General features: G+C 37.5%; 1 protein-coding gene across 1 annotated transcript; it reads right to left on the bottom strand.

Annotated features, from left to right (window-relative positions):
- LOC124226290 (zinc finger protein 345-like) lies at positions 1 to 24,196 on the bottom strand. Its single transcript, XM_046639380.1, has 3 exons — positions 23,790 to 24,196; positions 23,193 to 23,287; positions 1 to 3,190 (listed from the first exon to the last, which is right to left on the bottom strand). The coding sequence occupies exons 2-3, from the start codon at positions 23,284 to 23,286 to the stop codon at positions 1,212 to 1,214; spliced, it is 2,073 nt and encodes a 690-aa protein (XP_046495336.1). The 5' UTR covers position 23,287; positions 23,790 to 24,196; the 3' UTR covers positions 1 to 1,211.
- Positions 24,197 to 25,641: the final 1,445 nt, after the last annotated feature.

Raw genomic sequence — 25,641 nt, 5'->3', positions numbered from 1 at the left:
GAAGGATACATAAATTCAGTCAGGCTTAAACACAACTTCCTTAAGTCCAGGTTTTCTCAAAGCTTGTGTAGCAAGTCCATAATAATCTACCCTTACGTGTGAACAATCTTCTTGGACACCAAAATGAACTCCAGATTCAGTAAGTCTAGAAGAGTCTCCAAAACCATACATTGGATAAGTTCTATCTTTTTTCTGTCCCTAGCTGGTCAATAAAATCACAGGTTTCTGGGGTAAATCTTCATATTTTCAGGCCATTGTCTCTGTAGTCACAGGAAAAAGTCAGACAATAGAACAATAGACTTTTCTAGATGTGTTGGATCTCAGCATTTATTCTCATCCACCTGGCCTTCATATATTTAGGTATGGAAATAACAAACTTTCCAATTTCATCTTTTCTTGGTAACCTGCCCAAGACATGTTTTCTAGTTCCTTTTCATCTGGGACATGATGGCAACCATACTAAACTTAGTAGAGAAAGTTTATATTTCAAGACTAAGTTTGGACAGATTCTAGGTAATCTAGCCTTTACCAACATTTTAGTTCATTCTTTTCTAAGGTTTTATCTAACAACCAGATTCTTAACCAAGAAAAGATCTCAACTTTCCCACTGCAATAATTCATAGAACTTATACTATTTTATCTCTCAATTTTCTTCAATATTCATGATATGCTGAACTTTGGAGAACCAATGCAAAGGTAATAAATAGTATATATAGCATGTGGTCTACATTTTTATTGAATCCTTAATGACTACTACATGCTCACACTGTGAATCACACCTGATGTATTTATTATAAATAAGTCACAAATTAAGAATCACATCTATAAAAGCCTGCACTAGTAGTAAATAAAATAAATGTGAATCTTAAAGATTAATCAGGCATTCCAATTTTTCAGATGAATAAATTAAGGTCTAAAGAGGTAAAGTAACTTACCCTGAAGTAAGTACTAGACCTAGTTAGTAAGAGAGCTGAAATTAGAGTCCAGGACTTCTAAAACTCAGAATTGTGCTCTTTCCACTAAGCCATGTGGCCACTCTAGGTAGCTGACAGTTTTCAAGATCCTCCTTCTGTTTCCTTGGGAAGAGTCACCATACTGGCCAAACTCCCAAGGTATTCAGAGGACTTCTCTCCAGTGTGAGGTTTTTCATGCGGAACAGAAGAGTTTTGTCTGAAGGTTTTCCTACATTCAGTATGTGTATTTGCTTTCTCTCAACTATGAATTTTCTGGTGTTTTGTAAGATATGTGCTCTGGCTAAAGGCTTTCCCACACTCATTACATTTGTAGAGTTTCTCTTCAGTATGAGTTTTCTGATGTTTTTTATGGTCTGTCCTCCAGCTGAAGGCTTTCCCACATTTACTGCATTCATAAGGTTTCTCTCCACTATGAGTCATCTGATGTTGAATAAGGCCTGAACAGTAACTAAAAGCTTTCCCACATTCATTACATTTATAAGATTTTTCACTAGTATGAGTTTTCTGGTGATTTGTGAGGTTTGTACTCTGACTGAAGGCTTTTCCACATACATTACATTTATAGGGCTTTTCTCCAGTGTGAGTTCTCTGATGTTGAATAAGTGCTGACCGATCACTGAAGGCTTTTCCACAGTCATTGCATTTATAGGGCTTCTCCCCAGTATGAACTCTCTTATGCTGAATAAGAGCTGAACAGAAACTGAAAGCTTTCCCACAATCATTACATTCATAGGGCTTCTCTCCAGTGTGAGTTCTCTGATGCTGAATATGCCCTGAGCGGTCACTAAAAGCTTTCCCACATTCAATACATTTGTAGGGTTTTTCTCCAGTATGAACTCTCATGTGTTGAGTAAGGAATGAACTCTGGGTGAAACTTTTCTCACATTCATTACATTTATATGGTTTCTCTCCTGTATGACTTCTCTGATGTTGAGTAAGGTATGTACTTCTGCTGAAGGCTTTTCCACATTCCTTACATTCATAGGGTTTCTCTCCAGTATGAATTCTTTGATGTCGAATAAGAGCTGAGTAGTTACCAAAAGCTTTCCCACATTCATTACACTCGTAGGGCTTCTCTCCAGTGTGAGTTCTTTGATGCTGAATAAGGGCTGAACAATCACTAAAGGAACTCCCACATTCATTGCATCTGTATGGTTTCTCTCCAGTATGCATTCTTTGATGTTGAATAAGGTCTGAACAGTAACTGAAAGCTTTCCCACAGTCATTACATTCATAAGGTTTCTCGCCAGTATGGACAATATGATGTCGAATAAGAGCTGAGTGATCACTGAAGGCTTTCCCACATTCATTACATTCATAGGGCTTTTCTCCTGTGTGAATTCTTTGATGTTGAGTAAGATGTGCACTCTGACTAAAGGTTTTACCACATTCATTGCATTCATAAGGTTTCTCTCCAGTATGAATTCTCTGATGGAGAGTAAGATGTGTGCTCTGGCTAAAAGCCTTCCCACATTCGAGACATTTATAGGGTTTCTCACCAGTGTGAATTCTTTGATGCTGAGTAAGGTATGTACTACGACTGAATGTCTTGCCACATTCAACGCACTCATAAGGTCTCTCCCCACTATGAATTCTCTGATGTTGAATAAGGACTGAGCAATAACTGAAGGCCTTCCCACATTCATTGCATTTGTAGGGCTTTTCTCCTGTATGAGTCTTCTGATGGTTTGTTAAGTGGGAACTCTGGTTAAACCTCTTTCCACATTCATTACATTTATAGGGTCGCTCTCCAGTATGAGTTCTTTGATGCTGAATAAGAGTAGTGTGGTCTCTGAAGGTTTTCCCACATTCACTACATTTACAAGGTTTCTTTCCATCACACTTCTTCTGTCTAATTAAATCTGAGTTTTGTTGGAATATTTTTCCAGGTGTACCATATTCATGACAACACTCTCCTACAGGATCATTCTGCTCCAAAACAACTACTGATCTTATACTGAAACCTTTTCCAAATTCATTAGACTCTATATCTCTTTCTTTGGCAGGAATTTCCATGCAGGTGAGTATATCTTGTCCCAGATAATTCTCCTGGTTTAGGTGCTGATTCTTAAACTGGCCTCTAGATTTCCAGGTTTCTCCCAATACAGACTTTCTCTTTGTAATTTCTTCCATCTTTATTCCTTGGAATGAACCTTCATTGAAAATGTCCTGCTGCTTTACTGTTGATTTGTTGGCTTTAGGTCCAGACTTCTCATCTAAAAGACATAAAAATACAAATCTACTATATGTCCAATGCTGGGAGAAAAGAAGCTGCTATATTAGGAATGAGATAATGAAATTACAAATACCGAGAACATAGCATACTGGGAATATAAACATGGCCTCGTAATCTAGGGAGGGGTTAACTCAAAATGCTAGTGGTATGAAAGAGTCTGATTCAAGACATAATGTAATCAAAGAGAATGAAGCAAACGCTGTCAGGAGAGAAGGATGATTAGGGAAAATGCTAAATTACAGAGAGTGGAAAAAAAAACACATGAAGATAAGCAAGGATTAAGAAAGAAAAACTGTGGGGCCAGCCAGGTGGCAGAGCGGTTAAGTTTGCACGTTCTGTTTCTCAGCGGCCTGGGGTTCGCTGGTTCGAATCCCAGGTGCGGACATGGCACCACTTGGCACACCATGCTGTGGTAGGTGTCCCACATATAAAGCAGAGGAAGATGGGCACAGACATTAGCTCAGGGCCAGGCTTCCTCAGCAAAAAAGAGGAGGACTGGCAGTAGTTAGCTCAGGGCTAATCTTGCTCAAAAAAAAAAAAAAAACAAAAAGAAAAAGAAAGAAAAACTGTTATCAAAGAGAGATGGTCTTTTAGGGAGCCTCCAGTGAGAAAACTACTTACTCAACATTTAAACTATTATCTTAAAGCCAATTAAGAGCTCTTTAAATGTATTTTAAATAAACTTTTCTACTAGATTTGGTTTTTTGACTTACACAAAGCAATACTTTTACCTAATCCCTTTTTGCAGAATAATTGCTAATATTACTGCTTTACATTTGATGTAAGAGCAGAAACTAGGTCTAAAGGAAAAAAGAAAGGTTGAAAAGGGGAAAATTTACTCTTTTAAAGTGAAAAACAATTCTTAGGGCTTTCCTAAGACAAATCTAGATTGTTTTTACTCTCAGTCATGGACAGAAAGGCAAGAAACATTAAGCATAGAGGACAAAAGACAGATGATCCTTCTTTTTATATATCAGCATATCTAGAAGTAGTCCTTCACTATGGGTTAATACTTAAGAGTGAGTTTCTAATATGTTGATCGAAAGTTAAGTGTCTGTGTGTAAAGGCACGATCAATAATGGGTTTCACTGCAGGATTACTGGGCAGACACCTGCCCATATCGTTAATGGACCCCCCAAACGTTGGCACCTATTGTCTTTCATTTTGGGCTGATTAGTTTCCCCAGAATGAAATACTTCAACCTTCTACTTGGGGAAGGAGTGGTATGCAGAAGCCTGACTGCCCATGTTGAGTCAAGTGAAAGAAAAAATTGAGGGGCAGCCTCTTTATTCAGTATGTAGATTTTCACTTAAACATGCCTTCAGTGTGACCCCTAGATGCTGGCATATAATAAGCAAGCATTAAACAAGAGGAATTAATGACTTAATTAACTGTACTAACATTCAACATTCATTCCTCATTGTAACTAATTTATTGTTGCTTCTCCTGCCCAAAAAGCCCTTCCTGCTTTGTTTTGCTCATCTAATTCTTGACCATATTTCATAGCCCCACTCAAATTATACTATTCTCATGACATTCCTAATTCCCCAGTTTTCCTGATCTCCCACAATATTTGCTCTACTGTTTTAACTTCTAATTTTAGCACTTAAAAGCAGTGTTTTACATTGTTTATCTATTATCTCATGTGTGCATATATGTGTCTCCAGAGTCACTACTTCATGTCTTAGAGGAAAGAGAAAGAAACTTTGATGCCTTTTTTGGTTGTATTGAGTTTATGCCAAGCTGCCTCACAATATTAACAATAGTTAATTAGAAGCCTATCAGGTGGATAATGGAATTTCTATTTCAAAGGAGGTTCAGAGTGCTGAAGTCACTTGCCTCAAGAAACACATAAGCCAGAACTCCAGAGTCCAAGCACTTAATCTCTACTGCTCTGTCTGAAGTAGTAGAAATTATTATGGCTACAGGTTCATAAAATCCTCAGTTTTAATCTCAGCTTTCTACTGACTCTCTGTGAAATCAGAAGAAGTCCTCTCATTTGGCCCCTTTCCAACCCTCAATACTGCTGATACTGTGATCTTTCAAATACAGAAATGCATCGCTTAACGACCAGGATATGTTCTGAGAAATGTGTCATTAGGCAATTTCATCCTTATGCAAACATCATAAACTGTACTCATACATGCTATATGTGATGGCATAGCCTACTACACACCTAGGCTATCCGGTACTAATCTTATGGGATCACCATCATATATGTGGCTTGTCATTGACCGACCCTTTGAGATAAAGGTCCTTAACGATTTGATCCACCTACCAATCCAGCCTCATCATCTGTCAGTTTCACACATACCTTATACTCTAACCATACTGTTTTTACTTCCTAGTATTCATCAAATTTCTTATGTCTCCCTGTACATGCTCTTTTCATGTAGAACTCCCCTCCCATCACCTAGTCTTTGCTCTAATTCCTGCCCATTCTTCAGGATTCAATTTTAACATCACCTCTTCTAGGCTCCTTATCTATATTCTCATGGCCTCTACAACAATAAAATAATTATCCTTAAAAATAATAACAGCTAACATTTAATGAGTGCTTACCATGCTTAGAACCATCACTGTTCTAAGTACTTTACACGTATTTAATCACCTATTCCTCACTAGAACTCCATGAGATAGAAACTATTATTATCCCCATTTTATGAATGAATAAATGGGGCATAAAATTGTATTATCCCATACAGTAACCTCTAGCCACATGCGGCTACTGAGCATTAGAAATATGGCTAGTCCAAATTGAGCTGTGCTATAAGTGTAAAATATATACCAGACTTTGAAGATCCAGTACAAAAAAAAATGTAAAATATCTCATTAATAAATTTTTATATTGAGTACATGTTAAGATGATGTTTTAGGTTATGGGATAAGATTAAAATTAATTTTACCTGTTTCTCATTATTTTTTTTAAACATGGCTACTAGAAAATTTTAAATTACATATGTGGCTCGCATTATATTTCTATTGATCAGTGCTAGCTTAGAGAGATTAAGAAATTTTCTCAAGGCTACAGAGCTAGTAAGTGGCAGAGCCAGGATTCAACCCAGTCAGCTGGGGCCCAGAGTCCACTTTCTTCACCACTGCTCCCCATGTTGGGTCAGCATATTCTTCACCACAGCACTTATCACAGCCTCTTTTACTAGACCCTGAACTCCTGGAGATGAGAGACTGAAGTCTTTAACATTTGAGCCCTCAACTCCTGGCACAATATCTGGCACACAGCATATGTTTGCCAAATGTTTGGTGAGTGGACAAATGTTGGTTGTTTTTTTTTTTTTAATGAGAATGCCACAATGACAGTAGTTTTTAAAAATCAGTCCAGTCACTTTTTTTTTTTTTAACTAAGCCCTGGAAACTGTTCAAAGCAAAAGTTAAGATAAAAGCACTATCCTAATTTTTGGAAAAGTAAATGTTTGGTGGCAAGTTTCTACTTTTTAAATAATTACAGGCATAAATGCTAAGGGGGAGATTCAACCTATAAACCGTAACAACCACTGCAGAGACAACTTTTCACAGATACCCATTACTAAGAGACAGAAAGAGAAACCACGAAAGGAGCTCATGGAGTAGTTAGAAAATTAGGTAAATCAGAGTTTTACACTCTCATGCACAGCATAAAAAGATGGTTTCATAAGGACAATGAACTCAATTTTATCTAAGAAGATAAAAGAGGGCTAAGAAAAAGTCACTAGATTCTTTTGAAAGGAAAGGAATAATGAATGCCCTTCATGAGCATATTTATAGTACAGTGGTGAGGGATAAATAAACTATAGAGTCAAGAAATAAATGTGTGATCATTAAAAAAGCAACATTAATGACCACTTTTAAAAGAAATTAACTTGATTCAAAAAAGTATTTACTTAAAAAAATTATATATATCAAGATCATGAATACTATAACTAATTCCACTAATATATAACTGTTAGCATAAATAATGTTCTTTTGTGTATCATTCTGCGGAACTCTGTAAATACCCGCCACAAGGATTGGCATAAAAGGAAGCATGCACAGTAGATGGAAGAACATGAATAAAGAGACTAAGATAAAAATGAGCATGAGATTCAGATAATTGAGCCTGAAAGTTTTCAACAACTTTATTAGGGTTTGCTAGGTTGCGTAATATATATGATTAACCTTGTAATTTTCCCTGGATTTTATAGTAGAAAATGTATGCTCCATTTGTAGAGGTACATAATCAACTTTAATGAATTATCCAGACATTCCACATCTTTATTTTTTATTTATTTATTTTGTGTGTGTGTGTGAGGAAGATTGGCCCTGAGCTAACATCTGTGTCATTCTTCCTCTATTTTACGTGGGATGCGGCCACAGTGTGGCTTGATGAGTGATGCTACATCTGCGCCTGGGATCTGAATCTGTAAACCCTGGGCTGCCAAAACGGAGCTTGCAATCTTAACCACTATGACACTGGCCCGGCACCAACACATCTTCATTTTTTGTTTGCTTGATTCTGTCTAGTAGTAAGAAAGGCATATTATCTTTGTACACTTGTCAATATTTCTTTTGCATTTTTAACATATTTTGTATATCGTATATGTATATTTTATTTATATATATTTATAAACTCTGGTGCTATGCTATTCAGGATAGAAAAAGCCATGGTATGTCTTTATTGTAGATTATACCTCTCAAATTAACAAAAATGCTTATCTTGGCCATAGGGAACAGACATACTCATACCCTGCTGAAGGGTGTATAAACTAGGATAGCCCTAATGGTAAGCAATTTGGTAATATTTACCAAAATTACAGGTACATAACTGAACCTTTTATCTAGCAATTCTACTTTGGGAAATTCATATATATGGAGGAATTCATTGCAGCATTATCTGGAAACCCAAATATTCCTCAATAGGGAACTGACTGGTTAAATTTAAAAACAGAATTATACACAGTTGTAAAAAAACAGGAAGATCTACATACTGATATGGAAAGATCCCCAAGATATAGTGAAAAGAGCAAGATGGTAAACAGTATGCATAACGTGTTCTTTTTTTGTTATAAAGTCTGGTCAGATAAGAACAGGATTATCTAAGGAGGGTGGGGAGCTGGAACTGGGCAGAAAAAGAACATGAAGAAGGCCTTTCACTGTATATCTTTTCCAATTTCTTATTTTTGAACTATATGGATGTATTAGATATTCAAAAAAAGCAAACAATCATAATCCTAAAAGACCTCCTTTGTCTTATTTTCTTTGGCTATAAATTCTATTTTTAAATTAATTCTGTAGTTCAGCTTCCTTTTTATTTATATCTGTATAATCTTTTATTTGAAATCTTTCTTTATCACTTTGGTTCAAAAACCAAAACACAACTAAACCAAGAGGCTGTACTTTAAATAGGGACAATAACAAGTACTACAATTCAGGCTTATCACAAAGATTAAATGAGTTAATATGTAAATAATATGTAAATATGTAAAGCATTTAGAATACTTAGAAAGTATTTTAATCCAATTTACAGTTTTTATTATAAGTGGCATGTTTGATCTTTCAGCTTTCATTTTATATAGAAATCTTGTTTCTAATTTTTCTATATAATTCTTGTACCCATTCCCAAAGTCAACTGTAAGACTGAGCCATCTCCACAGAGTGCTAAATCTCTGAAATTTGAACTCACAAACATCACACACATTCTCACCAAAACCTCCTATTTTGATTCTTCCAGGTTGTCCATTCCATTACTCTTAGACTTTAGCAGTTTGTAGCTCTATGTGGAGGCTGCCCCCCCCCCAAAAAAATCAAATTTCCTAAGTCTACATGATGGAATAATCCATACTTTAAGAAATATCAGGTTTCTGCTTCTGCATATAAGGAGCTTGGAAGTCACCACTCTATCCTAACAACAAATACAAAGGTGGACAACTGAAAAATCAACAATTCTTCTTTGATCCTTAAGAGACCACAGGACACAGGGCAAACCACTGCCCCCAAGAAGGGAAAGACAGAGGAATACAGGCAGTCATAACTTATAGGAGCAGAGACTCACCAGTGGAAAATGCTGCAGGAACCAGTGCCAGGGGTAGAAAAATCTGAACTATAACTAATGAATTGCTGAAGGCTCAGTGTGGACAACTCTGAGAGTAAAACACTCTAGGGGGATGCAGTCATGGGGAGGGAGGGCATCCATAATATTGTGAGATTTAGCTCCAAGAGCTCGACTAAATTCCCAAAGTAAACATCTGAGAAAAGTCCTCTTGGGCTTTTGGCAGGGGAAGGGAGAAAGGATCCATTCTGAAATAACTCAGAACATTCTGTTCTTCTTAACAGGGCTGACCCTCAGGGGAAATTAGTTAACCTCAGCCTAACCTGCTTGGGTTTTATCAGAGCCTAACTCACCTTAAAAGAAGGGAAATACCCAACTCCAACTGGCTCTGGCCTTTGACATGGCAGAAATCCTCTAACCCATTCCTGCTATCCTGTGGGACGAAGGGAGAAGGAAAAAACAAAGAAACACTTTTGAGGTTCACAGTCCAGAGAGAAAGGCTCACTAAAGGACTAAGACCTAATCATAGGACCATAGAATGCCTGCCTTCCCCCAATATCTTACCACCACATTACTGAAGGCCTATTTCCAGCAGTTCCTTTTACCCAGTACATCATGTTCAATTATCAATGAAAAATTACCAAAAGGCAAAAAACACAATTTGAAGAGACACAGCAAGCATCAGAACCAGATATAGCAGGGATACTGGATTTATCAGACTGGGAATTTAAAACTACTATGATTAATATGCTAAGGGCTCTAAAGGATAAAGTAGACAGCATTCAAAAACAGATGGGCAATGTAAGCAGAGAGATGGAAATCCTAAGAAAGAATAACAGAAAAATGCCAGAGATAAAAAGAGAAACTGTAACAGAAATGAAGAATGCCTTTGAGAGACACATTAGTTGACTGGACACAGCTGAGGAAAGAATCTCCAAGAGGATATTATCAACAGAATCCTCAAAAACTGAAAAGCAAAGAGTATAAAGTCTGAAAAAACAGAACAGAATATCCAAATACTGTGGGACAACTACAGAAAGTATAATAAGTATAATGGGAATAACAGAAGGACAAGAAAAGAGAAAAAGGAACAGAAGAAATATCTGAAACAATGACACACATTAATGTCAGACACTAAACTACAGATCCAGGAAGCCCAGAAAACACCAAGCAGGATAAGCACCCAAAAAACTACAGCTAGACATATCATTTTTGAATTATAGAAAATAAAAAATAAAGAAAAACTCCTGAAAGAAGTCAGAGGACAAAAATACCTTACCTAGAAAGGAACGAAGATAAGAATTACATCCAACTTCTCCTCAGAAATCTTGCAAGCAAGAAAGTGGAGTGAAACATTTAAAGTATTGACAGAAAAAAAAATTAACCTAGAATTCTATACCCTGTGAAATTATCCTTCAAAAGTGAAGGAGAAATAAAGACTTTCTCAGACAAAACTTGACAGAATTTGCCAGCAGACCTGCCTTGCAAAAAATGTTAAAAGAAGTTCTTTAGAGAGAAGGAAAATAATATAGGTCAGAAACTCAGATCTACATAAAGAAAGGAGGCACACCAAAGATGGAATAAGTAAGGTAAAATAAAAACTTAATATTTTTATTCTTAATTGATTTAACAGATAACAGTTTTTTTTAAATATCAATAATAGATTACGTATGCTTATGTATATATCCTATATCTATGTATAATACGTATGCTTGTGTATTAACGAAATAAATGACAGCAATGATACAAGACAAAGGAAGAAGGAATTAGGATTATTTTGTTATTATAAGGTACTCACACTACCCGTGAAGTGGTATAGTATTATTTGAAAGTGGACTTGGATTAGTTGTAAACATATATTACAAACTCTACGGCAACCGCTAAAAAAATTAAAAATGCATAACTGATATACTAAGAAAGGAGAGAAAATGGAATCATATAAAATGCTCAATTACAACCACAAAAGGCAGAATAAGAGTGGAAGAATAAAAAACACTAACAAATATGGTAGATATTAATCCAACTATATCAATAATCACTTTGAATGGTGATTATTTGAATGGTCTAAATGAACCAATTAAAAGACAGAGATTGTCAGAGTGGATCAAAAAACAAGATCCAACTATATATTGTCTACCAGAAATCCACTTTAAATATAAAGACACATATAGATTAAAAATAAATGGATGGAAAAAATATATCATGCTAACACTAATCAAAAGAAAGCAGGAGCAGCTATATTAATTTCAGACAGAGCAGACCTCAAAGTAAGAAAAGTTATCAGGGATAAAGAAGGACATTTAGCTAATGACAAAGTGGTCAATCCTCCGAGAAGGCATAATAATTCTTAACGTGTATGCACCTAACAATAGAGAGGCAAACTATATGAGGCAAAAACTGATAGAACTACAGGGAGAAACAGCTGAACCCACTGCCATAATTGGAGACTTCAACTTCTCTCAGAAATGGACAGATCCAGCAGGCAGAAAATCAGTAAGTACACAGCTGAATGCAACATCATCATCAATCAAGTGGATATAATGTACATCTATAGACTACTTCATCCAACAACAGCAAAATACATATTTTTCTCAAGCTAATAGGGAACATTCACCAAGACAGACCACATCCTGGGCCATAAAACACACCTTAACAAATTTAAAAGATCAGAAATCGTGCAATATCTGCTTTCAGACCACAGTGGAATTAAACTAGAAATCAATGAGAGAAAGATAACTGGAAAATCCCAAAATACATGGAGATTTAAAAACACACTTCTACAGGGGCCAGCCTGGTGGTGCAGCAGTTAAGTTCACACATTCTGCTTTGGTGGCCTGGGGTTCACCAGCTCAGATCCTGGGTGCAGACATGGCACTGCTTGGCAAGCTATGCTGTGGCAGGCATCCCACATAGGAAGTAGAGGAAGATGGGCATGGATGTTAGCTCAGGGACAGTCTTCCTCAGTAAAAAGAGGAGGAATGGCAGCAGATGTTAACTCAGGGCTAATCTTCCTCAAAAAGAAAAAAATGTAAAAACACACTTCTACATAACAAATGGGTCAAGGAAGAATTCGTGAGAGAAATTTTAAAATACTTTGAACTAAACGAAAATGAAAACAATTTATCAAAATTTGTGAGATGCAGTGAAAGTAGTGTTTAGAGGGAAATTTATAGCACCGAACGCATATATTAGAAAAGAAGAAAGATCTAAAATCAATAATCTAAGTTTCCACCTTAGGAAACTAGAAAAAGCAGCACAAATTAAATCCAAAGTGAGCAGAAGGGAAAAAAAAAAAAAAGAATTAGAGTAGAAATCAATGAAATTGTAAACAGGAAATCAATAGAGAAATCAATAAAACCAAAAGCTGAGATGATCAATAAAATTGATAGGCCTCTACTCAGGCTAATGAAGAAAAAAAGAAAAATGATACCAATTACTAATATCAGAAATAAAGAGAAGACATCACTAAAGATTTCATATGCATTAAAAGGATAATAAAGGAATACTATGAATGATTCAATGCCCACAAATTGGACAACCTAGATGAAACAGACCAATTCCTGGTCTATTTGGCAGATTGAAAGACAATCTGCCAAAACTCATACAAGAAGAAATACACAATTTGAATAGGCCTATAGCTATTAAAGACGTGGAATAACTAATTAATAATATTCCAAAACAGAAAGCACTAGGCCCAGATGGGTTCACTGATGAATTCTACCAAACACTTAAAGAAGAAATTGTACCAATTTTCTATAATCTCTTCCAGAGGATAGAAGCAGAGGGAATACTTTGTAACTCATTCTATGAGGCCAGCATTACCCTAACACCAAAACCAGATAAAGACACTACAGGAAAAGAAACTATAGACCAATATCTCTCATGAACATAGATGCAAAAAATCCTCAACAAAAAAACTAGCAAATTGAATCCAACGATGCATAAAAATAATTATACACCACAACCAAGTTGGATTTATCCCAGGTATGCAAGGCTAGTTTCACTTAATGTAATCCATTACATCAACAAACTAAAAAAGAGAAACCATACGATCACATTAATAGATGCGGAAAAAGCATTTGACAAAATCCAACAATCATTCATGACAAAAAATTCTCAGTAAACTAAGAATAGAGGGGAACTTTCTCAACTTGATACAGACTATTTTTAAAAAACTAACAGCTAACATCATTCTTAATGGTGAGAAACTGGAAGCTTTCTGGCTAACATCAGGTACTATGCAAGGATGTCCACTCTCACCATTCCTTTTCAACACTGTACCAGAAGTCTTTGCTAATGCAATAAAACAAGAGAAGTAATTAAAAGGTACACATACAAATTGGGAAGAAAGATATAAAACTGTCTTTGTTCACAGATGACATGATCATCTGTGGAAAATCTGAAATAAAAGACAAAGAAACTCCTGGAACTTATAAGGCATTATAGCAGGACTGCAGGATACCAGGTTAATACACAAAAGCCAACTGCTTTCCTGTATACAAACAATGAACAGTGGAATCTGAAATTAAAACCACAATACCATTTATGTGAGCACTGAAAGAAAATGAAACGCTTAGCCATAAATCTAACAAAATAGGTACAAATCAATATGAAGAAAATTACAAAATTCTGGTGAATGAAATCAAAGAAGAAATAATAAATGGAGAGATATCCCATATTTATGGATAGGAAGACTCAATATTTTCAAGATATCAGTTCTTCCCAACTTCACCTATAGATTCAATGCAATCCTTATCAAAACCCCAAGAAGTTATCTTATGACTATCAACAAAGTGATTTTAAAGTTTATACGGAAATGAAAAAGACCCAGAATAGCCAACGCAATATTGAAGGTGAAGAACAAAGTTGGAGGACTGACACCACCCAACTTCAAAACTCATTATAAAGCTATAGTAATCAAGAAAGTGTGGTCAAAAATAGACAATGAAACAGAATAGAGAGCCCTGAAATAATCCCACATAAATATACTCAACTGATCTTTGACAACGGAATAAAGACTTTAAAAAATGGAGCAAAGATGGTCTCTTCAACAAATAGTACTGGAACAACTGGACATCCACATGCAAAAAGTGAACCTAGACACAGACCCTTACACCCTTCACAAAAATTCACTCAGAATGGATTGCAGACCCAAATATAAACTGCAAAACTATAAAATTCCTGGAAGTAACATAGGAGAAAACCTAGATAACATTGGGTATGCTGATTGCCTTTTTAGATACAAAACAATGCATGAAAGAAATAATTGATAAGCTGGACTTCATTAAAATTAAAAACTTCTGCTCTGCAAAAGACTGTATCAAGAGAATTAGAAGACAAGTCATACTGAAAGAAAACACTTGCAAAAGACATATCTGTTAAAGCATTGTTAATAAAACACAGAAAAATTCTTAAAACTCAACAATAAGAAAACAAACAAGCTGATTTAAAAATGGACCAAAGATCTTAACAGACACTTCACCAAAAAAGATATACAGATGGCAAATAAAGCATATGAAAAAATGTTCCACATCATATGTCACCAGGGAAATGCAAATCAAAACAAAGCGACACCACTACACACCTGTTAGAACGGCCAAAATCTGAAACAATGACAACACCAAATGCTGGGGAGGATGTGGAACAACAGGAACTCTCCTACATTGCTAGTGGGAATGCAAAATGCTACAGCCACTTTGGAAGACACTTTGGCAGTTTCTTATAAAACTAAACATACTCTTACCAAATGATCCAGTAATCATGCTCCTTGGTATATACCCAAATGAGCTGAACCTTACGTCCACACAAAAACCTGCACATGGATATTTATAGCAGCTCTATTCACAACTGCCAAAACTTGGAAGCAACCAAGATATCCTTCAGTAGGTGAATGGATAAATAAATTGTGGTACACCCAAACAATGGAATATTGTTCAGTGCTAAAAAGAAATGAGCTATCAAGTGATGAAAGGACATGGAGAAAACTTAAACACATATTACTAAGTAAAAGAAGTCAATCTGAAAAGACTCTATGTTGTATAATTCCAATTATATGACATTCTGAAAAAAGCAAAACTATGGAGACAATAAAAACACCAGTGCTGATGGATGGAAACCAGACTTTGGGTGGTGAACACTATGCAGTCTATACAGACATCAAAATATAATGATGTACACCTGAAATTTACATAATGTTATAAACAAATGTAATCTTAATTAAAAAAAAAGATCAGGGGTTGGGGGTGAGGGGAAAGATGAATAGGCAGAGCACAGGTGATTTTTAGGGCAATGAAAATACTCTGTATGACATAATAATGACAGGTATATGGCATTATACATTTGTCCAAACCCATAGAATGTACAACACCAAAAGTGAAAACCCTATGGTAAACTATGGACTTTGAGTGATTATGCCATGTCACTGTAGGTTCATCATTGATTAAAAAAAAAAGTACCATCCTCATGAGTCATGTTGATATGAGAGAGATTATGCATGTGTGAGGGCAGAAGGATATGGAGAGTAGCAACCAGCTAATTATGTTGAAGGCCAAATATAACAACTAGATTTGACAAATAATATCTTGAAAACTTAGTATGCAAACTGGTATAGTTGAAGCAATAAAAAACAATGAACAAGAGAATTGTGACATTGCTCAGGATCAGATAAAAATAAGTCTGCCTCTCTCACCAGGAATATCAGAGAGAACATAGCCAATACATAAAACATGTAACAACAAAGTAGTGCCTGGGCACACTTAGTGCCTGGTACATAGAAAGTGTACAATGAGTCTGGTTGAATAAATAAATGACTCTTCATCAGTCTCTATCTGTGAAGCAATGTAGGATCTAAAATATACTGCATGACTCTTTCTTTTAAACACAGAAATTATTCATATAATACAAAAGCATTTACAAAGTATTCGGTATTACAAGTACTCAAATGCACTGTCATAAAGAAAATATAAGGTGAGAAATAACAGAAAGAACATATATTGGTCTCTGACCCCATTCCTGGCACAGAGCTCCTAAAATATCCTGTAATTTCCTAAGTGATAAAAGCACCAGGAGTATCTTTTGTTCTAATATTTGGTCTTTGTCCTTGGTTCCCGACAAAGAGTTCCTAAATCCCCTGGAATTTCTGAGTGATAGGAGTGTCCTTTGTTCTGAGGTTACTCTTGATAGGCTCCTGAACAGCCTGAGGATAGGGGCTCGTCACCAGAAAGACCAAGCCATGATTAGAAGCTTAGAACTTTCAGCCCCACCCTCCCATCCTCCAGGGAGGGGAGAGGGGCTACAGATTGAATGAATAGTCAGTCATGCCTATATGATGAATCCTCCCTAAAAAATCCCCAAAGTACAAAGTTTGGAGAGCCCCCAGGTTGGTGAAACCATCTATGTACTGGGAGGGTGGCACACTTCAACTCCATAGAGACAAAAGTTCCTATGCTCCAACCCTCTGTACCTTGCCCTTTATATCTCTTCATCTGGCTGTTCATCTGCATCCTTTATGACATAAAAAACTGGAATACATAAGTAAGTGTTTCCCTGAGTTCTGTGAGCTGTTACAGCAAATGACTGAATCCAAAAAGGGAGGTCATGGGACGGTCCAATTTGTAGCCAAGTCAGACAGAAGTTGTGGGCAACCTGGGGGCCTACTAATTGCAATTGGCATCTGAAGGGGGAGGCAATCCTGTAGGAAAAAGCCCTTAACCTGTGGGGTCTTCACTAACTCTGACTAGTGTCAGAACTGAATTGAATTGTAGGACACACAGCTGGTGTCATAGTGAACTGCTTGGTGTGGGAAAAACATCCCACACATCTGGTGTCAGAAGTGCTGTGAGTGTGGTAGTAGTATGAGAGTAAAGGAGAAACACGCAGGAGTGTGTTACCCATCAGAAAAGGTTTGTTAAAGGAAAATAGATCTACTATATATATATATATATATCTCTTAACCTTAAAATCTTAAAAGTAAGACCAGAAAGGATTAAACCATTTCTAAGTAACTTAATTGCATCTCAGATAAAAGCTCTTAAATATTTCTAGGAATACAAAAACATCTAACACCCAAGAAGATAAAATTAATGTTTGGAATCCAAACAAAGATTACTAGGAAAAATAAGAAGAAAACTACAACTCACAACAAAAAACAATTAATCAAAACCAATCCAGAACTGACAGATGTTAGAATTAGAATTATTATAGCTATATTCCATATGTCCAAAGAGTTAAGTAGAGAATCGTGGATGAAATAAAAAAGACTGAAATTGAATTTCTAGTGATAAAAATTAAAATGACCAAGATGAAAAATACACTGATAGAATTAAAGGTAGACTAAAAATTGCAGAAGAAAAGATCAGTGAACTTGAAGACATAGCAATAAAAACTATCCAAAAAGAAACAGAGAACGATGAATGTTTTTTAAAAAAGAAATGAACAGAGCATCAATGAACTGTGGGACAAATTTAAACAGACCAATGTTTGTGTAACTGGAATTCCCAAATTGGGGGAGCGAGGCAGAAAAAAATATTAGAAGAAATAGTGGCTTATAACTGTACAAATTTGATGAAAACTACTAAACCACTGACCCAAGAAGCTCAACAAATTCTAGGCACAAGAAACATGGAGAACAGAACCAATGCACTTTATCAAATTGGTCAAAACTAGTGATAAAGAGAAAATCTTAAAATCAGCCAGAGGAAAAAAAGACATATTACACATAGAGGAACAAAGATAAGATGACAGCAGATTTCACACCAGAAATCATGCAGTTGGGAAGACAGAGGCGCATCTTCTTTAAAGTACTGATAGAAAAACAAAACTTGTCAACCTAGAATTATACACCCAGAGGAAGTATCTTTAAAAAATGAAAGTAAAATAAAAGCATTTTTCAGACATAAGAAGATTGAGATCATTCAGAATATATTCTCTGAGGAAAGTGGAATTGAGCTAGCAATCAATAACAATAAGATATGTGGAAAAATCCCTAGATATTTGGAAATTAAACAACGTAGTGCTAAGTCAATTAGTCAAAGAAATTACAAAAAATATAAGAAAATATTTCAAATATAATGGTAATATATGTAATCATATCAAAATTTATGAGACATAGTTACAGCAGCACTCAGTAGCCTTGTCCAATAGAGCTTTCTGAAATGATCAAAGCACTGTATACTTGTACTGTCAAATACAGTAGCTGCTGGCCGCATGTGACTACTAAGCATTTGAAATGTTACTAGTACAAGCAAGGAAATAAACTTTTAATTTCATTTAATTTTAATTAATTTAATTTTAAATAGCTGCATATGGCTAGTGGGTACTATACTGGACAAAGAGTTCTATATCTTGATGTGGTAGAAGTTACACAACTGTAAACAATTGTTAAAAATCAAAACATTCAGATGAAATTGATGAATTTTATTTCATGTAAAATATACCTTAAAGCTGGGAAAAAATAACAGGAAGGAGTCAACTGCCAAGGGTGTATAAAATAGAAAGAGGGAGAAGGGAAACAGAATAAAGGTATTGAAGATACAGGAAAGATGAGATCCAAAGCACAGGTAGAAGAATTGTTACAGAAGGGTAGATAGAGCTCCTCAACTCAAACGGGAGGGATAAAGAACGGGACTATACAGATTTAGGCAGGCTGATGTTCGTTTCAGGATGGTGAAAGGATTCCCATCTAAGAGACTGTATTTTCTTTGTAATCTGTGAAGAGAATAGAGTGGTTCAGGGTCTGAGGAAACAAAAGAAGTGTGAAATAGATATAGCAGTCTAAGTTTTCCACAGAAGCGTCAAGGATTACCAAGATTATCAAGGGGCAATGTGAGGCTGGAAATCATAAATTTATAATTGTATTAAATCATTCAACATTTAACACAAATTTAATGGGTAGCTACTATATATCAGGCACTATTCTAGGCACAGATGATATAGCAGTGGATAAGAAACAAAAACAAGGAAGAAAAGAAAGAGAAACTCTGCCTGTATAGAGCGTACTCCATAGTAGGGGAAGACAAAAAATATGCTAACCACATAAATAAATTGTAGATTATATTAAAAGGTGAAAAGTACGGTAGGGAAATATAGATCAGGCAAAGGAGATAGAAAATGCTGACGTGAGTAAGGGGGATAGTGGTGCAATTTTAACTTGAGTAGTCAGGAAAGGCTTCATTGAGTGGGTTACATGTGAGCAAAGACTTGAAGGAGGCAAGAGAATGAGCCTGGTACATTCAAGGAAAAGAAAAGAAGTCAATGCAAAAAAAACAGAAATCAACGCAGCTGGAAATAAAGGAATAAAGGGAAGCATGATAAGAGATGAGGTCAGAGATGTAATGAGGGCCAGACTGTAGAGCTTCAGAAAGTGTGCTTACTATAACGCAGACCACAGGCAGGTCCCTGCCTGTACACGTCAAGTCCTCACCTCTGGAATCCTATCTTCATCTAAGTTTGAGGTCTCTTTTCACTTGCCTTATATGCCTTGCTGTAAATATATTCTTAAAAAATTAGCTCATCCTAATTAGCTTCCCACCAGAATCCTCTCCACAGCACACTGGTTTCCCTTCCAAATCATCTAATTTCTCTCGAATCTTCCAGGTTCCCCAACTGGAGTCATTTTTAACTCTACTCTCTTTTATCCCCTATATCTAAATCAAACCAAACAAGCTTCATTATGGGATTTTCTTTTTCAAAAATTTCTACTAATTCACCATCAGCCATACAGTAAAATCCAAACGCCTCATTCCTATCTAGTATACTCAATCTCACCCTCACAATTTTCAATATAAACCTACCACCTATTGCCCCACAGGAAACATGCTCACTTTTACTCCTAAGGCTGGCCTTATGTTTTCTCCCCTTAAAGGCCCTCTGTCCTGCCTTTGACTAAATTCCAACCATATTTTAGTGCCGACCAAAATTCTATCCCCTTCATGAAATTTTCCAAATTATACTCTCTCTCCTCTGAACTTCTGTGGGATATTTTGTCTTTATCACTTGAAAATAATTTATGTCTTTCCTTGAATTTTTCCTTAACTCCTTGGTTGGGCCATAGACTCCTCAAGGACTAAGTACCACAGACAATGGCTTACTTGAGAACCTAACTGCTACGGCTGCTTACCTAATGAAAGACAGAAAAACCATGGGAAGGCAGGAGGCAAATGATGACAAGCCTTATGAAGCCTATGGTCAGAGACTAGGCCTTACTTACTGGGGAAGAAAATATCTGGGGTCAGATCACTGTGCTGGATTTTGTTGGGACCTAAACCAACAGAATGAAAGTAGGAAATGTAAGCTAACACTTTAGGATTTAGGAAGGAGATCCAACTCACCCTGAACATGGCTATCATGGGCCTAGTGTCAGCCTTTCCCTCCTCTTTTGGGCTCTTGAGGAAGGGCAGAGTCTTGAGATGGTGGCACTGAGGGGAGAGACAGGAGCTATGAAGAAGTCAGTTTGTGTCTACAGCTACAACAGTTGACATTCTAGAACTGCACTCTCCAATATGGTAGCCACTAGCCACATGTAGCTGTCTAAATTTAAGTTACTTAAATAAAATTAATGACTTAATTCTTGAATTGAAATAGCTAAATTTCAATTGCTCAAAGGCCAATGTGGTTAGTGGCTATGGTACTGGACAGCACGGATTTAAAACATATTCACAGAAAGTTCTATTGGACAGCACTGGTCTAGAAATCCACATATGTGGTACTTTGTGAGACGACACCAACTGAATCTTCAGTTCCAGTGAGTAAGGGCATCTAGATATTCTGTGCCATCCCATGACCACAGAGGGGCCACAGAGACTGTGGCCTCAGTCCCATGCTGTATCCTATGAATGACCAAAGTAGGTTCCAGAGAATAAGAGCAGTAATCTAGTCTCTATCATAGCACTTACTATCTGTATTGAAATGACTTTTTTGAGTGTCTTTTCTCCTCCCTTCCCTCAGGCAGGAATCAAATTTTATCCATCTTTACATCCCTAATACCAACACTGTGCATACCTACATATGATGGGTGCTCAACATGTTTGCTGAACTGAATAAACTGGGCTGAAATCTGTGTTGGAGTCATAATCCAATTACTAACATACTGGATTCAAGTATCTATTCAACTCTGTGCTAAGGACACTTGTAAGCACTGGGGATGTGACAATGACACAACAGAAAAAAGTCCCTCAGAAAGACACAGCAAAAAAAAACCCAACAAATACATACAAGCATATACAACCTCAGGTAGTGATAAATGCTATCAAAAGAGTAGGGTAAGTGGATAAAGAAGACCTTTATTTTAGATAGGATGGCCAGGGAAGATTTTCTGGGGAGGCAACATTTGATTAGACTTGAATAAAAACAGGGAGTGAGCCACGAAGACATCTGAGGGTACACTGAGAGAAAAGCAAGTGCAAAGTCCCTTCATCAAAACCCTGAGGCAGGAATACCCTCAGCATGCTCTAGGAAGAACAGGAGGCTAGCGGGGCTGGAGAGTGTAGTAAGCTAGGGGAGTGTAAGAAATGAAGAATGGATCATTAAGTGATATAAAATAGTGCCATCTCCCTTGGTTCTTCAAGGATCTAGGAGAAATTGCTTTTCAAATTCTTTCAATATAGCACATACTGCCTTTATTATCACAAGCAGTGTTACTTAAAGGAAAAAACACTCAACTGGGAATGAAGAACCTTGGATTCTAATATCTAGGTGAGCAAAATGCTGTAAAGCATTGAGCAAGTCACTAATGTCTTTGAACATTAGTTTCCTCAGTGACAAAATAACAGGGATAAGAGTATCTGTTTCCACTGCTTTACAGAATTTTACGGAGATTAACCAAGATTAAAATTTTTAAAAGACCTACTGAATTTAAACATTTGAAGGGAGAGGTTTAGAACACTGCTTCTTAAAATGTGCTCCCTAGACCAGCAGCATCGGCATCACCGTGGAACTTCCCAGAAACACAAATTCTTAGGTCCCACTCCAGACCTACTGAATCAGAAACTCCAGCAGTGGGTTTGTAATCCGTGTTGAACAAATCCTCCAGGTGATTCTGATGCACACTCAAGTTTGAGAAGCACTGGTTTAGAAGAAGGTGAAACTGTTGAGCCAGTCCCCAAATTACTAAAACAATGGAGAATCTCCTCTTGGAGTTTCAGAATGTTGTTGCTTGCGGCTGCCATGAGTTAGTAAATATACTGAACATTTCACATAAATCAGAGGCTCTCAGTGGACAGGAACCAATCCTTATGACCAGAGAAAGGAGCCCCACTAGCATTTAATGTGTGAGAGCCAGCGATGCTACACACCCTTCAGCACAGGACAGTTCCATACAATTTTCAAATGTCCTGCCGAACATCCACATGGGTGAAAATCTGTTGATACTTATCAGAGCTCAGAACCTCTTTTTTTATACATAACCACAGAATTTTGGTTTTGGGTTTTTCTTCCCAGTGCTAATATACAGTGATTTTTTTCTCTTGAGTTGCAATGTGTTCCCTTTTATTTCTCCTTAATTTTAGAGTAAGGGCATTACATAGCTTTAAAAATTTATGCATGTAGGTTAGTTTTACCAATTTAATGAATTTCTTTTCAGAATAGAAACAAGGGCATTACAAAATATTTGTTATAAAAAGGGCCTGTTGGGTCTGAAAGAGTTGAGAACACTGATACATTGGGTCATTTAACCTCACAACAACTCCCTGATGAAGGTAGTCAAAAAAGTTAACTTGCCCAAGGTTACCACACAGGCCATAAGTCTCAAAGTCAGGATTCAAATTCTGATGTGTTTGCCTTCAAACACTAGGCTGAATGAAAACTGAAGTTCACACAAAAATCTGTGCATGAACATTTATAGTAGCATAATTCATAACTACCAAAAGCATCTGGAAACAATCCAAATTCCATTAACAGATGAATGGATTAAAAAAACTGTGGTACTATTCAGTGGAATATTACTGAGCAGTAAGAAGGAACTCACATACACAAGATGGATGAGTCTGAAAGGCATTGTGCTGAGTGACAGAAGCAAGTCTCAAAAGGTTACACAGCATATGATTCCATTGATATGACATTCTGGAAAAGACAAAACCATAGAAATGGAGAACAATCAGTGGCTGCCAGGGGTTAATGGCGGGGGGGGGGGGGGGTGAATATAAAGGGATAGCACAAGGAAGGTTTTTGGAGTGAATAAAACAGCTCTGCATCCTGAGTGTGGTGGTGCTTACACGAATCTATACATATGTTAGAACAGTACGCCCCTCTCATATCAATTTCACCGTATGACATTTTAAAAAATAACTAAGTAAAACAAACCAGACTGTTTCCATTGTGCCATGATAGATAAAAGGCTGGCGTGGGAAAAATGCGTCATGCGAAGTGACACGAGGGGTTTCGGCCAAGGCTTCAAACGTTCCCTCTCATGCAGCCCCCACCACTGGCGTGGAAAGAAGCTCTCTTCCCACCTTCTCACACAAAGCTCTTTCCCCAGGATTCTTAAGGTGAGCAAAAGGAAGGCTACCTTTCCTCAAATTCAGTCTTCGGATCACTCCCACACCCGACGTGGTCTATTTCTTACCTCTTTCTTCACGGAAAGTCGTCCCCTGCACCTTGCAGTGCTCCCGGCTCTGTGACATCACACAGGCTGTTTCCTATACTACCGCTAGTTCTGCTTCCTTAGTGATCCTGGGCCTCCTCCAGACAAGCCCCTAGACTAGCCAAGGGGCGTCTATTCTCCAGTTTGTGGCTCTCAGGGAGTTCTCCTCTCTGCCCCCACCTATTTCTGACCCCTTGGCACTAGGCTGGGCCTCGTATTTTATCACTGGCGCCGGCCAGCCGCCGTCACTCTCTGGATAGTCTCAGCCCCAGGCTCCAATGCCCAGAAGCCGCCCCAACCCCGGGGCTCGGGACCCCCGATCCCGCACGGTCCTGAGCTGGTTTGAGTACCCGCGGAGACACTGCAGGTCCAGTGGCCTGGAGGGACCGTCCTGGTTTCTTCCCGCGCCTCCTGGGTTAGAGACAGCCGCAGGTAAAAAGGTGAACCGCTCCCACCTCTCCAGCCCGCACACCGCCGCCCCTCTCCCCCAATCTTTCCGAAAGGGCAAGGCCCAGCCCCCGCGAAGCTCCAGGCCTCGCGAAGCTTCAGAACCCGTGAAACCTAGGACCCGCTTGCGCCGTGCTGCAGACACCTCAGCCTCACGGCGCGCGGCAGGAGTACCAACAAAGGGTTCCCCAGTCCCAGAAGAACTACGCCTGGGCGGTGCTTGCCACGGCTGGAGCCACTCTCCCTCCGCGGACTACATTTCCCAGGCATGTCTGCGGCTGTGCTGATTCAGGGACAGGGGCGTGGCTAGAGCCGGCCCAGGTGATCCTAATTGGACAGAGGCGTGGCCACTGGAGAGCGTTGCTTGTCTGGCTATTTTGCTTGGGGTCATGATTTATGAGACTCTTCTGCGGTAACTAGGGTATACGTCAATAATTTGCATGTAGCAGAGTTCCTCTGTATTACAACATTGACTGTTCTCTACTAAGCAAAGGACAAAGGTAGGTTCCTATTATTTTTTTACAACATAAACAGCTAATTAAAAGTCACTGGAACACAGGAAAATCAGACTCCTTTACTTTATAATAACAATAGTCAATTACTATTAAGCACATTCTGTGTGCCAGGCCCTCTTTTAAACACATTTTATGTGTTGTCTCCTTTGAAAAAGCAAAAACCTGCCCACCATTAACCAGACCTGGATGACACTGATAAAACCTGCTGCAAAGTTAACAGGAAACGTTATTTCTCCCAAAATCATACTGCAGCTGTAAAGTGTCATAATGATCCTCTTTAAATAATTACTGCTTTCTTACAAATGACATCTCCGCCTTTGCCTTGCTACTGCCACTAAAAAAAAAATTACTAAGAAATCTTGTTTGCTAAAATCATAGGCTGTTAGAGACTAATTGACATCATATCAGAATAAATGAACATCCCAGTCTTGCCTGGAGAATCAGAGCCATCTTTGGCAGAGAAAAAAATTCTCTATTTCCAAACCAGCTGCAGAGCTTCAGATACAGCATTTGCAGTCACGACATATCACATTTATCTTAACAGATTTCCAAAGAAACAGGACCCTAAGTCCACCTTTTAATCCAGAGTGGCCTTGCATTGAGCCAATCAAAAGACTGCTTCTTTTAAACCCTCCCTCAAAATCCTACAATACCCCTGTTTCATCCTTTGTGAGATGCCCCATGGTTTCTGCTCGTGCTAGTCTACTTTGTTGCAGAGAATGAGTAAGCCTAATTTTGTTGGACTATAAATTTATTCCTAGTAGTTCTTATCAGATGTGCTTTAACACATTTTACTTCAAAACATAAGCTTGAACAGAGACTGGCACATTGTAGATAATCAAATATTTTTTGAACGAATGACTGAGGTCATA

The sequence above is a fragment of the Equus quagga genome, chromosome 15, assembly GCF_021613505.1.
Source record: "Equus quagga isolate Etosha38 chromosome 15, UCLA_HA_Equagga_1.0, whole genome shotgun sequence".
In the NCBI taxonomy this organism is placed as follows: Eukaryota; Metazoa; Chordata; class Mammalia; order Perissodactyla; family Equidae; genus Equus; species Equus quagga.
This window is presented reverse-complemented; position numbering and strand designations above follow the sequence as displayed.